Source organism: Anguilla anguilla, chromosome 11 (assembly GCF_013347855.1).
Source record: "Anguilla anguilla isolate fAngAng1 chromosome 11, fAngAng1.pri, whole genome shotgun sequence".
NCBI classification, from domain to species: Eukaryota; Metazoa; Chordata; class Actinopteri; order Anguilliformes; family Anguillidae; genus Anguilla; species Anguilla anguilla.
In genome coordinates this window covers 27,661,792-27,675,151 of record NC_049211.1, presented here as the reverse complement: position 1 = coordinate 27,675,151, position 13,360 = coordinate 27,661,792, and the positions used below count along the sequence as shown (strand labels likewise).

Sequence of the window (13,360 nt, the reverse complement as noted above, 5' to 3'; positions counted from 1 at the left end):
GGGGTTTGGCTGGGGCTGTGGAGGGGGTTAGGCCCGGTGCCACTGAAGGACTGCTGGGCCGGTGTCAGAGGCGGGATTTGTTAAGTACATTTTAATGTGAGGGGCTTTTCTCTCTTTCCCTGGGCTCAGCTCGAGCCTCTCCTGCTGTGCACTCCGATTCATGTACGGCCCTCAACTCCTACACCCTGATCTGTCTCACGAACACCCCGCCCATCCCAGGCTGATTTCAGGCCGATGGGGGAAAGTGAGTGCAGGGGTTGCGTTTGGTGAAGGAGCACGGGGGACTTGCGTCGTTGGAGCGCCGCCCAAATCTGACGCCGCGCCCTTGCCTCAGAAACGGCGCTTCTGGGAAGCGCTCCTCGTTTCTTCTCTCTTGGCTCGGCCGCCGTGTCTCCCACTCAGAAACCAAATAGCCGATGAACAAGAGCCGCTAATTGGGCCACCCTTCTGGCCAAAGCCAATGGACTGGCGCTCAATTTAATCATCTCCCCCGCAGCTGCGGCGTGACTCACAGGCGCGGAGAGGCAGCCGGGAGAGGGGCTGAGGCGGGCCGCAGTTACGTTTACTCAATAAAACGCTCCTTGAGTCTTAACAGAATCGGTTTTCTTACATTGTGAACTCTTCATATGTTTTTTTTTTTTTACTGTGAGTATCATCACTTGACTACGTAAGTTGTACGTAGGTTCGTACGTGCGCTTGGCTTCTTCTGAAAGAGTGTGCGGAAAATCCCAGAGCGCTCCTGCGTGGACTTTAGAGCCATCTCTGGGCTCAAGGAGAGAGGCAGTTTACTGCTAAGCAGAGCTGACCCACCCCCCCTCCTCCCCCTGCAGCAACCCCCCCACCCCCCCCAGTTGTCATCCCTGGACCGCCTGATCCCGTCTTTTCCTCCAGAACCAGTCATGGTAACCAGCAAAACACACAGGACCTCCCAGCCCCACACTTACTCCACAGAAGGAAAGAAGCGGTTTTGGCATCCCTGTCTTCAGTGCGTTTTCTGTGATTTCCACACCATTGCATGCACAATCCAAACCCCCCCCCCGCCCGACCTCCTTAATAATAATTGTGCTGTCAGTGGCCCCCACCCCTCCTCTTTCTCTTTCCCAGAAGGACCGTGTTACAAAGTCTGCGTCAGGGCAACACAACAGCAACTCTGTTGTCCTGACAACAAGAACCTTGGATGCGTAAACATACTTTGTGGCTTGGACTTTCTAATCAGATCCTCTCAGATATTGGCCAAAGTCAAGAACCTGAAAGTACAAAGCTGACGGTAAAGGCAGCGCCAGTTGTGTGTCCAATCCAATGGAAGTTGTGGCAGAGCCAGTATGTGTTCTCATAAGGCCTCTGTGAGCGCGGCGAGAGTTTCTGTGGGGTCGCTGTGGAGATCCGCATTGGTCTGAGGTCGGCGTTGGGTATGTGAGGTCAGTGTTAGTTCTGTGAGGTCAATGATATAGGGCCGGCCGAGGTTCGTGAGGTCAGTGTTGTCAGGTCAGCATTGGGTCTATGAGGTCAGCTTTGGGTAATGGGGATACTTCTCACGGAGATATTAAATGGCTGATTTTGGGTGACTTTTAGAGTTATTTGCTCTATCCCATCGCCTTTTATCAATACAAGGACTTGGGCTGTTTCAAAATTTGCCATGAAATCAGACATAAGCAGGAGGGGCACATACTCTTTCAGAGCTGTGTGTGTGCGTGCGTATGCATGCATGCGCTTGTGTGTGTGTGTGTGTAAGAGAGAGAGCTAGAGGGAGGGGAGTTTTTGAGTTTGCTCCATGTGCTGTTTCCCTGAAGTCCTTCAGTGGAGCTGAAGTCATGGATGTTGACAGGTCTTAGGGGTTTGGGCTTTGATCAACACCCTGAGCACTTCACCACAAATGTAACAGTAATGAGTTTTTTCCCAACTCAAAAGTTGGAAACATTTTTGAGCCTTTATACTCGGGTGAAACTGTCCTGTACTTCAGACCGATGTTTGCTGCTAAATATTGCTGAAAATGACCTTGAAGGCACTGAAGACCTCTAACATTTTGCATCTGTAACACATTTCTACTTCACTGAGGGTCTTTTGATCTTTTCTGGGGGGGGGGGGGGGACCCTCGGGGTTTACCCCGGAGAGCAGCGGCGCCCGTCGCTTTCCCGCGCTTCCCGCCGGGGGAAAACCCCGCCGCGGTTTCCCCAGAGGTCGTTCACCGAAAGAGCGACCGTGACCTGCGCTCGCCGTCACACCCCCGCGGCGGCGGCTCATGTGACGATGTTGCTCACATGACCGGGGGCCGGCGGGGGGGGGGGCGGGTCCAGCGACCGCGCTGGTGATCCAGGAGCTTTTTTTCCCGTGTCTGCGTGGCGGAGTGGAAAATTAGGGCCATGAGGAAGTGGGGGGAAGAGAGGATTAAGGGTCTGGGAATGTAGCTGGGGACAGGATGACCAAGTGCCCAAAAGATCATTTCCGTTATTCTGGGAACAAGGAAATGCGCACACAGACACACACAAGCATGCAGGCACACACACACACACACACACACATGCACACGCATACACGCACACACACACACACACACACACACATGCACACGCATGCACGCACACACACACACCCACACACACACCCAACACACACACACAAACACATGCAGACACAGGCACCTCTCTCCCTGGAGCAGTGATGGATCGTTGTAGGGCTGCAGGGAAACCACAGAGGAGAGTGTAAAGGATGTGGGACGTGGGGGGGGGGGGGGTTGTTGGGGGTGAAAGTACAGCTGGGTCCTATCCTATTCCAACCTCTGACAAGCCCCACAGCACTAACATGTCCACCCTACATAGAATGTAAGTTTGTGTCTGTAGGAGCTAACAAGCACTCAACCCCTCCTCTCTGGGTGTTGGGTATCTGTATGTATATGTTAGCACATGCTCTCTATGGAGTGTGTTAGTGCTGTCTTTGTACGGAGTGTGTTAGCACTCTTCTCTGTACAGAGTGTTAGCACTGTCTCTGTACAGTGTGTTAGTGCTGTTTTTGTAAGGAGTGTGTTAATTCTCTGCTAGAATCCTTCTCTAATGGTAGCTGTTGCTATGGTGCTGCTTCTCACAGACCAATCACATGGACAGTTGCAGCCTGTGTCGGTATTCCTTGATACTATAAATTAAGTGCAAGTTGTGTTACTAGAAATAGTCGTAATTCTAGAAGAACAACGCGGGTTGTTCTGTTGACCATTGATAAAAATGGAAGTGGCAGCTGGCTTTGTGTCAATTGGGGTTCTGTCAGTATAATTAAAGCAGGCAGCCACACCCCCCCCCCCTGCCCAAAGGAAAGTGTGGGGCTCAGAGGGGGTTATGTTCACCCCTGGGATGACGCTGTTAGAAACTGGAACTGTTTAGACTGTGTGGAAAAAGTGTGGGAAGCCCCTGTCAGAGAGAGAGAGAAAATGGGATTTTAACAACTCCCTTTATTTAACTAGTATCGGGGCAAGACATGCACACCCAACAAATCAAAAAAGTACAATTATCAAAAAGAACAAGACAAAAAAAGAAAGGTATAACATAAACAAGGCAAAATGAAAAAGGTTAAAAAGCACTATCAAGAGTCACCCAAAGGCTTCCACAAATATTAACAAACCATACAAACCATATTTTCCTGCTGCCATCTTGACCAGGACTCCCTGGCAGAAGAGATATTGTATCTCAATGGGACCTTCCTGGTTAAATAAAGGATAATAATAATAATAATAAATATTGCTTTAGCCTGCACCATCTTAGCTCTTCTTTCTGCTCTGTCGTTTTCTTCCTGTTGATATACGCACACCACCATTTTTGCATGGCCCAAAATAAAAGTAATCAGTTGGCAGATGAGAGAGAGAGAGTGAGAGAGAGGGAGGGAGGGGGTTGTGAGGAGTAGACCAGCATTGTGCTTCTTAAGCATCTCCAGAATGGAAGGCCGAGGACTTCAACGATGGCTGGAATCTGGGGGGGGGGGGGGGGGGGGGGGGAGGCAGCGTTACCGTTTGTGGCTGGGATGAGGCAGCATCGCGGGCTTTGTTCCCCACACGTGTGAATGAGGTGAAGAGGTGTTGATGTCCCAGGCTGCGCTTCCTGCGCGCGCGAGCCGGCTGAATAGGTGCTGACGGGGAGAGCTCTGGCTGCGGCCCCTCGCCGTCTGGAGCCCAGTGTGTAACCGGAGAAGCGCGGCGCTGGCCTGCTGCCGTCCAGCAGAGCTGGATGTGTTTTGGTCCAGCAGAGCTGGGTGTGTTTTTGTCCAGCAGAGCTGGGTGTGTTTTTGTCCAGCAGAGCTGGGTGTGTTTTTGTCCAGCAGAGCTGGGTGTGTTTTTGTCTTGCAGAGCTGGGTGTGCTTTTGTCCAGCAGAGCTGGGTGTGTTTTTGTCCAGCAGACCTGGGTGGGTTTTTGTCCAGCAGAGCTGGGTGGGTTTTTGTCCAGCAGAGCTGGGTGGGTTTTGGTCCAGCAGAGCTGGGTGTGTTTTGGTCCAGCAGAGCTGGGTGGGTTTTGGTCCAGCAGAGCTGGGTGTGCTTTTGGTCCAGCAGAGCTGGGTGTGTTTTGGTCCAGCAGAGCTGGGTGGGTTTCTGAGCTTTTCAAGGGAAATGTTGCTGGGGGACCGAAGCTTGCCGTATTTACCGCGAGCTTGGCCGGACACAACCTGACACTTCTGTGAGAGAGCACTTATCGTTATTTGCTGCCATCTGTGGTTTGTGAGGTGGTTGTGACGTGAACGTGGCGTGTGTTGTGGACAGATGCGTCATGGCAATGGCACGACTCTCTGGGATGTCAAGGGTAGGGGAGGGGGGTGTCTGGCTGGAGTGCAAAGACCGGACATTTATGTGTGCGTTCATTCAGGTCCAATTCTGACCAATCCCCTGAGAAAAAGAGAGAAGGGGGGAAAAAATGACTTGGGGCTGTTAAAAATAGCGTCCCGTTCAGCTCAGCCGGTCTCTGGCGCATATCCGTCAGAGATGTCCCAGTTTATTTTTCCACTGTTTGTCCTTGTCAGGATGTTTGGATAGTTGTTCCCGTGGCGGGAGGTGTTGTGGTGCTTGTTGACTCTGGCCGTGTGGTAGTGGGTCCCGGTAGCCAGGAAGCGATGCGCACGCCAGGCCTCGAGGGCCTATCTCTCTCTTTCCTTAGCCGTTTCCACGGCGAGAGAGAGACGACTAATTACTGCGTTTCCTCTTTGCTCCGTGCGTATTCTTATCTGCGTTTGCTGATAAGAATGCGACACTCGCTGCATGTGCCTCAGCAATGTGCCTTGTGTTGCTCTAACTTATTCAGACCGCCTTAAAATCTCTACCACCTTAAATCCCGGGGGAGATTTTAGGTGATACAGAACTCATTGTGTTGATTGTTGGAGGTGAATATTGCTTGTGACTCCCAAAGTTGTGAAACTGGCATCGGTGGAACAGTTTCCGCACCGTACGCATTTCTGGTGGAACTGTGTCTTGGCCTCATTTGTGGGTGTCCCCACTTGGGCTGCGAACGGGAGCAGGACACGATTCGGCCCGGACGGGCCATCGACCCGTCGCCTCATCCTGGGCATCCATCATTTAGAGTGAATATAACGAAGGATGGATGAGTTCCAGAACCTTCCCCCGCCTCCCTCACTCGGCCAAAAACATCTCGCCTTGAGCCAAGGAGGAAGTTCAGCAGATGATACTCCCCAGAGGGGGGGATACTCCCCCTTTTGGGTAATGATTCCCGGAGGGTGCCGTCTAAGCATGGCTGAGTTAATTCAGCTTTCCCACAATGCAAAGCTGCATGTTAACCATGTTGAGGTGCGGTTATATGCAGTGCCCCCTTCTTTCCCCGTCTAGTTTCATTGTTAAGTGAGGAAAAACAAAGATGGTTCGGCGCGAGTCCTGAAGGGTTTGTCCTGTGCCGAGCGCGTTTCCTGATTGAAAGCAGATGTTTGGCCTTGTCACAGTAATCCCGGTTGAATCAGAGTTCCCCGAAGGACTGGAGTCACACATGTGTCAGTAGATGGTCATGTGACCGCTTGGATGACTGGCGGCCATTTCATGTGCACAGTGGTGAGCATGGAGTCCTGACAGACCTGAGGCGGGCAATGTATGGACCCGTCGGTCAGACGGCCATCTCTGAAACACGCTGCCCAGTTTCCTGGGGGGCTTTGGCATCACACTGGCAGGTTGCGGAAACTGAAACCGCACGCTGGCAGCCATTGTGGACTACTGGGCTACGGCACCCTGGCTGATTTAGTTTCACACAATGTTCAGCATCACCAGAACCTATCGGCAGATTTACACTTTGTGCTATTATTTGCCATTTTTCTGCACGTCCAAACATTAAGTAAATGTTAGGTTTTCTGAATTAGGGAACGTTTTTGAGAATTAACCCCAAGGCTGGTGTTTAGTTGGATGTGCCAGCCTTTCGCAGGTAGTCAGGCATTGCGTGTGTTTGTTAGTCAAACAATTGTAACCTGGGCCCAATCCCTTAATGAGTTTTCAGAATGTGCTTCAAATTAGAATGTTTCGGCTGTGACAGCAAGGAGACAACTTTCACCGTTAAGGATAAGAGCCTGGCGAGTCTGTAGAATGTGCTCAAAGGAAGCTTGAAGAACTCCTTTAAGGTGCCTGAAGACTGTATGCATGATGTGCACTTTACGGTGGATGCCAGAAGCGATGGACACCAAAAATGCCAGGCGGTGTTGGGGAGTCCGGCTGACGGGATGGGGAGCAGCTGCAGGGCGCCCCAAAGGACGGGTTATCTACGGCACTGCAAGAGGGGGGGGGGGGGGGCGCAGGCACGAGAGTGCGGAGGAGGGGCGGGGAGGAAGGAGAGAGCGAGAGAGCGTGTGCCTCCCTTGATCTGCTCCATCTTATCTGGCTAACGACGCTGTTTACCAGCCGGGCTGAGCATAAACACCACCCCTCCGTCTCCCTGTCTCCCTGTCTGTCTATCCCTCCCTCCCTCCCCCCTCTAACTCTCCCTCTCCCCTCCCCTTCGTCTCTCTCTCCCTCTATTCCCACTATCCATAACTCCTGCCCTGTGTTTTTTCACCGGACCATAACTCTCCCTCTGTCTGTCGTCTTCTCCCGCCCCTGTGCCACCTCTCTGCACCCCTTTTTCCATCCTGCCTCCTTCCATTCTTTTTCCTTTGGGAAATCTTTCTGTATGCCTATAGGGCCTGCATTACTACACAGTCTGTATCATTGTGAGGCTGTGTAACGCTATAGTGTCAGAATCACTATATGGGGTTAGTATGGTGTCAGTATCAACATATGGTCCTATAGCAGTATCGCTACGGTAATAGTGATGATAATGATCATCTGCTGGATTCCATTAGGGCCTCTGACTAAGTCTACTTTTAAGTCTTATTTAAAAGTGCATTCTGTAACCCCCTGCAAGGTCTGTTTCATATGTCAGACTCCAGCCCCAGTGCTTGGGATACCTGGGGAAGAGAGAGAGGGGAGAGGGGGAGAGAGAGAGGGGAAGAGAGAGGGGGAGAGAGAGAGAGAGAGAGAGAGAGTGAGAGAGAGAGAGAGAGGGGTGGGGGCAGTTTGCAGGAAGCTCTGTGTAAGGGTTGGCCTGGGAGATGGAATCTGGCGTGTTTGTTCTGGCGTTTCACTGCCCCTCCGCTGGTCCCCTCACACAGAGAGAGCGAGGGAGGGGGGTGGAGGGAGGGAGAAAGAGAGAGAAAGAAAGAAATAATGGAGAGAAAGGAAAGACTGAGGGAAAGAGAAAGGAAGAGAGTATAGGGGAAGATTGAGAGGGAGAGGGAAAGATCAAGTGAAGAGAACAGAAAGGGGGAGGGAGGGAGGAGGAAGCCGGAGGGGAAATTCGGAGAGCGGGAGAGGGGGAAAGTTGGAGAGGAGGGAAATGAAGAAATGGAGAGAGAAGAAAAGTTGGAGGGAGGGAAAGAGGGGGGCAGAGAGAGGCGTTAACAGCTCTGGTCCCAGCCTGGCGTGGGCCAAATGATTTCATATGTACTTTATGCGTGCAGCTCGAACCTCATTAAGGCCTTTTTCAAAAGGCCGCTTGGAACAGCTTAACAAGTCTGAGGTGCAGACCGCATGACAGACCCTGTCTGCTGTGTTTCGTTTGGAGAAACGGGAGTCTCTATTGTTTTACCGCCAATCAAGGCCTGGCCCCGCCCCCCGCGGTCTGTGGACACAGCCCCTTTTTTATGAAGGGAGAAACCAAAAACACGTTTCTTTTTTCTCTTCGAACCAACATGCAGACAGGATGGGGGGGGGGGGGAAGAGGGCTGAAAAGGCTGGTTGGTGTGGTGGGCGGTTGCATAACCTGGGCTGTTATGGGTAGAGAGTTTTTTCTTTTATTCCCTCCCCCCCCCCACTACAGCCAGCCTTGCCCACTTCCTGCCTTGACGGGGAGGTCAAGGATTTTTTAGCGCAGTACATAAGCCTGTGTGCGTGCGTGCGTGCGTGCGTGCGTGCGTGCGTGCGTGCGTGTGTGTGTGAGTGAGCGAGCGGTCCCTGCATACGGTACGTGTGTGTGCCAGTGTTCCTGTGTGTTTGTGGTGGGCAGAGGTCATGTTTGTGTTTGCAGAACAGGCTGTAATTAATATGTTGCAGTAGCCAGTCTGCTGACAGTGTTATTCACACCCGCGCCACACTGGAATGGGCGTTAACGAGCCGGTGTTGAGTGACAGCTGTTGAAACCAATGTGAGAGTGCTGGCTGGCAGGGTTAGGCAATGCCTCCCAAATTAAAGCATCTATGGACTGAAACCAAAATGGCGGCAGCGTGGGTTGCCTTGCAGGCTGCTCCGTTTGGAGCGCGTTTTCAGAACCCCCCTGTCGTGCTCTGTTTCAGGTAACCGGTGCCTGTGTTCCCGCCCCCTCCACTGACCTGGTGAGTCCGCTGGTGCTTTCCTGATGAGTGTCTGTGTGAGGTGTGGTTCGCCTGAGGATCGCGCGGGGGGGGGGGGGGCTTGGGGCATGGGTCTCTGTGTTGTCACGGTCTGCGTTTTATTCTTTCATCCTGACATCCTTCTCTGCTGTCTCTCTTCCTCTCATAGCAAAGGCGAGGCACCGCCCCCTCCAGGCACATCCAGCACCTGGTGAGTTGCTCTCTCTCTCTCTCTCTCTCTCTCTTTCTGCCTTCCGCTCTCCTCTCTTTCATTTGTAAATATTGCTGAAGTGTGCAGAAATCAGTTTAAATTTGACAGAGTACTCTCCCTCCCTCCAGGGCTCCACCAAGTCTCTCACATACACCAAGCAGAGGAGCACCCTGCCCAGGTACAATGTTGTACTACCCTCCCTCACTCTCTCTGTTCTACTGCCCTGCCTCACTCTCTCTGTTCCACTGCCCTGCCTCACTTTCTCTGTTCTACTGCCCCACATCACTCCAGCTGAACACCCTCCTCTCCTCACTCTTTCCATTTCTTTTTTTCTCTTCTATATCACACAGTCTGCCTCTTCTGTGTTTCTAATAGTGCATTTTTATTCTGTATCTACCACTCTTTTCTCTCTCACTTTGATTTTCTCTCTCTGTTCATTCCTATCTTGTGTCACTTATTTCTCTCCATCCTCCCAGTTCCCCTAAACCTCCTTCATGTTTCTCTCTTTCTCCTTCCTTTGCTGTTTTCTCAGTTAATTCTCTCCTGAACCCCCCTCACCCCCACCCCACCCCTCGCCCATGCAGGAGTTTCAGTGTGGACCGTGTGATGGACAGGGTGATGGAGCGCCACTATGACTTTGACCTGACCTACATCACCGAGCGCATCATCTCCGTCTTCTTCCCTCCCGTGCTGGAGGAGCAGCGTTACCGTGCCAACCTCAAGGAAGTCACCGCCATGCTCAAGTCCAAGCACCAGGAGAAGTTTCTGGTCAGCCCCGAACCTCCAGACGCATGTCCACAAGTCTTCTACCTTTAGTTTACATGCAGTCACTTTAATCTCCCTCTAGCCACACAAAACTCCAGTGCTTTTTGTTTAAAACCCAAACTCTATAATTTACCTGTAGCCACTTCATGATTTCAAGATTTACTTTATTGTCCCCGAGGGGAAATTTAGTCTTGAACACGACTCTATAAATACAGTACATATAATGTCTGACAGATACATAAACAAACATTGCACATGCCTCTATCATACATTATTCTTATCTGAATAAAATCAAATTTATTTCATTTATCAAGTATATTGCACTGTTGTTAAGGACTTACTGACAGGGTGATAAAAAGTGCATCTGTTCAGCTTATACTGAGAGGCCCTATAGCATCTGAGGGGAGAAGCTGGATAGAAGATAATTATACAAGAATATAAATCCAGAAGGACTGTGCCAAATTGCTCAATTAGTATGCAAGTTGCTCAATCAATAACAAAAACAAAGTACATAAAAAAATTATATTGACAGTGAAGGTAAAGTTTACAAAATAAGATGCAATGTTAAATAAGTATGGAGTATTAAGTAGAAAAGTATGGAGTGTTAAGTAAGTTGAGAGTGTGCTGTTGCATATGTACTACTGCACAGTTATACATAAAAAGTAAAGGTAAAGTTTACAAAATAAGGTGCAATGCTAAAACAAACATAGACTATTAAATGAAAAGTATGGAGTAGCTGAGAATGTGCTGTTGCATGTATATTACTGCACATTTGTACGTACATAAACAGAACTGTTGAGTGGAGTGGAGTATGTGGGAGAGGTCTGAAATAATTCTCCCGGCCTGTCTGATCATTATCCCTTTGTGGACAGTCTGTAACCGCCCAGGAACTGCATGGCTGTCTGTACCAGGCGCTAAATTTTAGCCTGACAATCAAATTTCCACACCAGCCTACGCTGCCATTGCTTACGAAGCTTCTTATGACCGCCTGATGGAAATGGAGCGTGACTTTGTGGTGAACTTCAAATACCCTGGGCCTGCTCAGAATATAAAGGCGTAGTTGGACTCTGGAGTTAAGCACTGTGTGTGTGTGCACTGTAGCGCAGGCTGCTATCAGTATGTACGGCCAAATGTTTCTGAGAATGTGCTTGCGCTGTGTCCACATTTTGGATAACCGTAGGTGAGTTGTCAGATGCAGATTTGGGGTCAGAAACTATTTTTCCGTTTGCTTTACAGTTAAAATGAGGTGATGGTCATCACACCAGTATGGCTGACACAATATACACAATGTCAATGTTCATATACATTAGACTTACAATGACAGCATTGTCAGATTACCAAACTATAGTTTGCCTGTAGCCACTTAAACCAAGATTTTTAGTTATACTGTAGCTCGCCAAACCAAACCTGTACTTTACTGTAGCCACACAAAACTAGAACTTTACTCAAAACCCAACAGAACCTGCCGGAATTGTCAAAGCCTTTTTTCTTGTATGTGATTTTCATTTTCCTCCAACAAATGAATGATTTAAATGAGCACAGTGACTGTTAAAGTGTTTGCTTGTACTGTGGGATGTAACCACATTTATGAAATGTCATCAGTGATCTCCTGCTGTTCCCACAGCTGTTGAACCTGTCGGAGAGACGGAATGACATCACGCGTCTCAATCCCAAGGTAAAGTCACTCCACACGTATGTCTGTCAGTATGTCTGTCAGTACCCCTGTCTCTCACTGTCTGTACATATCCGTCAGCCTTCTAATGTGTGTCTGTGTGTCTTACTGTCTTCATAACATCTGAATACTGTCTTCTGAATACCCATCTGCATGCATGTCTGCCCATCTCTGTATCAACCTGCCTGTCAGTATGCCTGTGTCCGTATGCCTGTACCTTTGTCAGTATGTCTGTACTCGTGTCAGTGTGTCTGTACCTGTGTCAGTATGCCTGTACCTGTGTCAGTATGTCTGTACTCGTGTCAGAATGTCTGTACCCGTGTCAGTATGTCCATCTCTGCTGGTTCTGTTCATCTCTATGCCTCCATAGATGTGTTTTATCTTGTTTGTCCAGCTTTTTTCCAAATGTATTTGTTTTTGAGTTATTGCCCAATGAAATTCCTTTCTTGTCCCTCTGTCCACCCCCTTCACCTCTGCCTCCACTCCCTTAATATCTCTCTCTCTCTCTCTCTCTCGCTCTCTCTCTCTCTCTCTCTCTCTCTCTCTCTGTCTCTCTCTCTCTCAGGTCCATGATTTCGGCTGGCCTGATCTTCACGCCCCGCCCCTTGATAAAATCTGTGCCATGTGCAAAGCCATGGAGACCTGGCTGACCTCCGACCCCCAGCATGTGGTGGTCCTGCACTGCAAGGTCAGGGGTCAGGGGTGAGGGTAGAGAGAACAGGCACATGTTTGGGGGGCGGGGGGTGTCGGTGGGGGGGCGATGGAGACTTCCTGTGCTGAAGATCATGTTTCTGCTGTTCACTCATATTCAGTGTTACCTCTGCTGGTCAATGTTGTGGTGATTAGGCTGACACACCTCTGTGTTAATGCAGAGTGAATTAGTAGTGGGTGTAATGATGTTTATGAGATTTGCAATCACACTTCCTGCTGCTCAGTGAGTTCTTCTTTCCCAGGGAAACAAAGGCAAAACTGGGGTCATCATCGCTGCCTACATGCACTACAGCAAGATCTCAGCAGGGTAACGCCCCTCTCTCTATTTCTGTCATCGCACAGGTATATCCTCACTTTACCCATTGTGTGATTATAATTGTGTTGCGCTGTTTGCGTGTGCGCGTGTGCGTGTGTGCGCGTGTGTGTGTGTGTGTGTGTAGGGCTGACCAGGCTCTGAGCACTCTGGCCATGAGGAAGTTCTGTGAGGATAAGGTGTCGTCAGCTCTCCAGCCTTCTCAGAATAGGTAGGAGCAGTCTCTCTATCCCTCCCCTTTCTGCCTCTCTGTCCATCTCTCCCTTTTCCATCTGTATGTCCATATGTCGTCTTTCTGTCTGTCCGTCTCTCTCTTCTCTTTGTCCATTGGTCTGTCTTTGTGCTGGGTCCCTGGCTTTTTCTCTACATCTTATATGCTTTCTCTGGGTGAGATCATATGAAGGCATGATCTGGGTGTCCAACTGATTTGCATGTGTTCTATGCATATGTACTGTTCTCTTTTCTGTACGTGCTGTCCTAATCAGTTTGCCTTGTTTTCTCCTTGTTAAGCAACATTTGGTTCTGGAAAGTTACTATATATATTTTGCTGTAAATATCGTTGTGGTTGTTTTCATTAAAATGGGTAATGTTACAGGACCCCACTCTGTCTGCAGGTATATCTACTATTTTGGGGGTCTCCTGTCTGGGGCCATTAAGATGAACAGCAGCCCCCTCTTCCTGCACCAGGTTCTCATCCCGACTCTCCCAAAATTCCAGTCTGATGGAGGTAAGATTCAGCCCAGCGTGAAAGCTTTCAACAGTACATACAACGGCAAATTCAAAATGACTGCTAACTATTTAATATAGCTAACATTATCTAGTCACTATATTATGCAAATGCGAGAGCATGCTAGCTAACAATAGTCTA

The 13,360-nt window shown here is 49.7% G+C and overlaps 1 protein-coding gene across 4 annotated transcripts in view; it reads left to right on the top strand.

The window, feature by feature from the left end:
- tns2a (tensin 2a) overlaps nucleotides 1–13,360 on the top strand; it is a 49,963-nt gene that overhangs the window by 19,273 nt on the left and 17,330 nt on the right. For all 4 annotated transcript variants that reach the window (XM_035383267.1, XM_035383265.1, XM_035383266.1 and 1 more), the window contains exons 4-12: nucleotides 8,785–8,823; nucleotides 8,990–9,031; nucleotides 9,160–9,209; nucleotides 9,616–9,799; nucleotides 11,421–11,471; nucleotides 12,034–12,156; nucleotides 12,422–12,486; nucleotides 12,620–12,703; nucleotides 13,107–13,219. In XM_035383267.1, coding sequence (XP_035239158.1) covers nucleotides 8,785–8,823; nucleotides 8,990–9,031; nucleotides 9,160–9,209; nucleotides 9,616–9,799; nucleotides 11,421–11,471; nucleotides 12,034–12,156; nucleotides 12,422–12,486; nucleotides 12,620–12,703; nucleotides 13,107–13,219 — 751 coding nt within the window. The remainder of the gene's footprint in view (nucleotides 1–8,784; nucleotides 8,824–8,989; nucleotides 9,032–9,159; nucleotides 9,210–9,615; nucleotides 9,800–11,420; nucleotides 11,472–12,033; nucleotides 12,157–12,421; nucleotides 12,487–12,619; nucleotides 12,704–13,106; nucleotides 13,220–13,360) is intronic.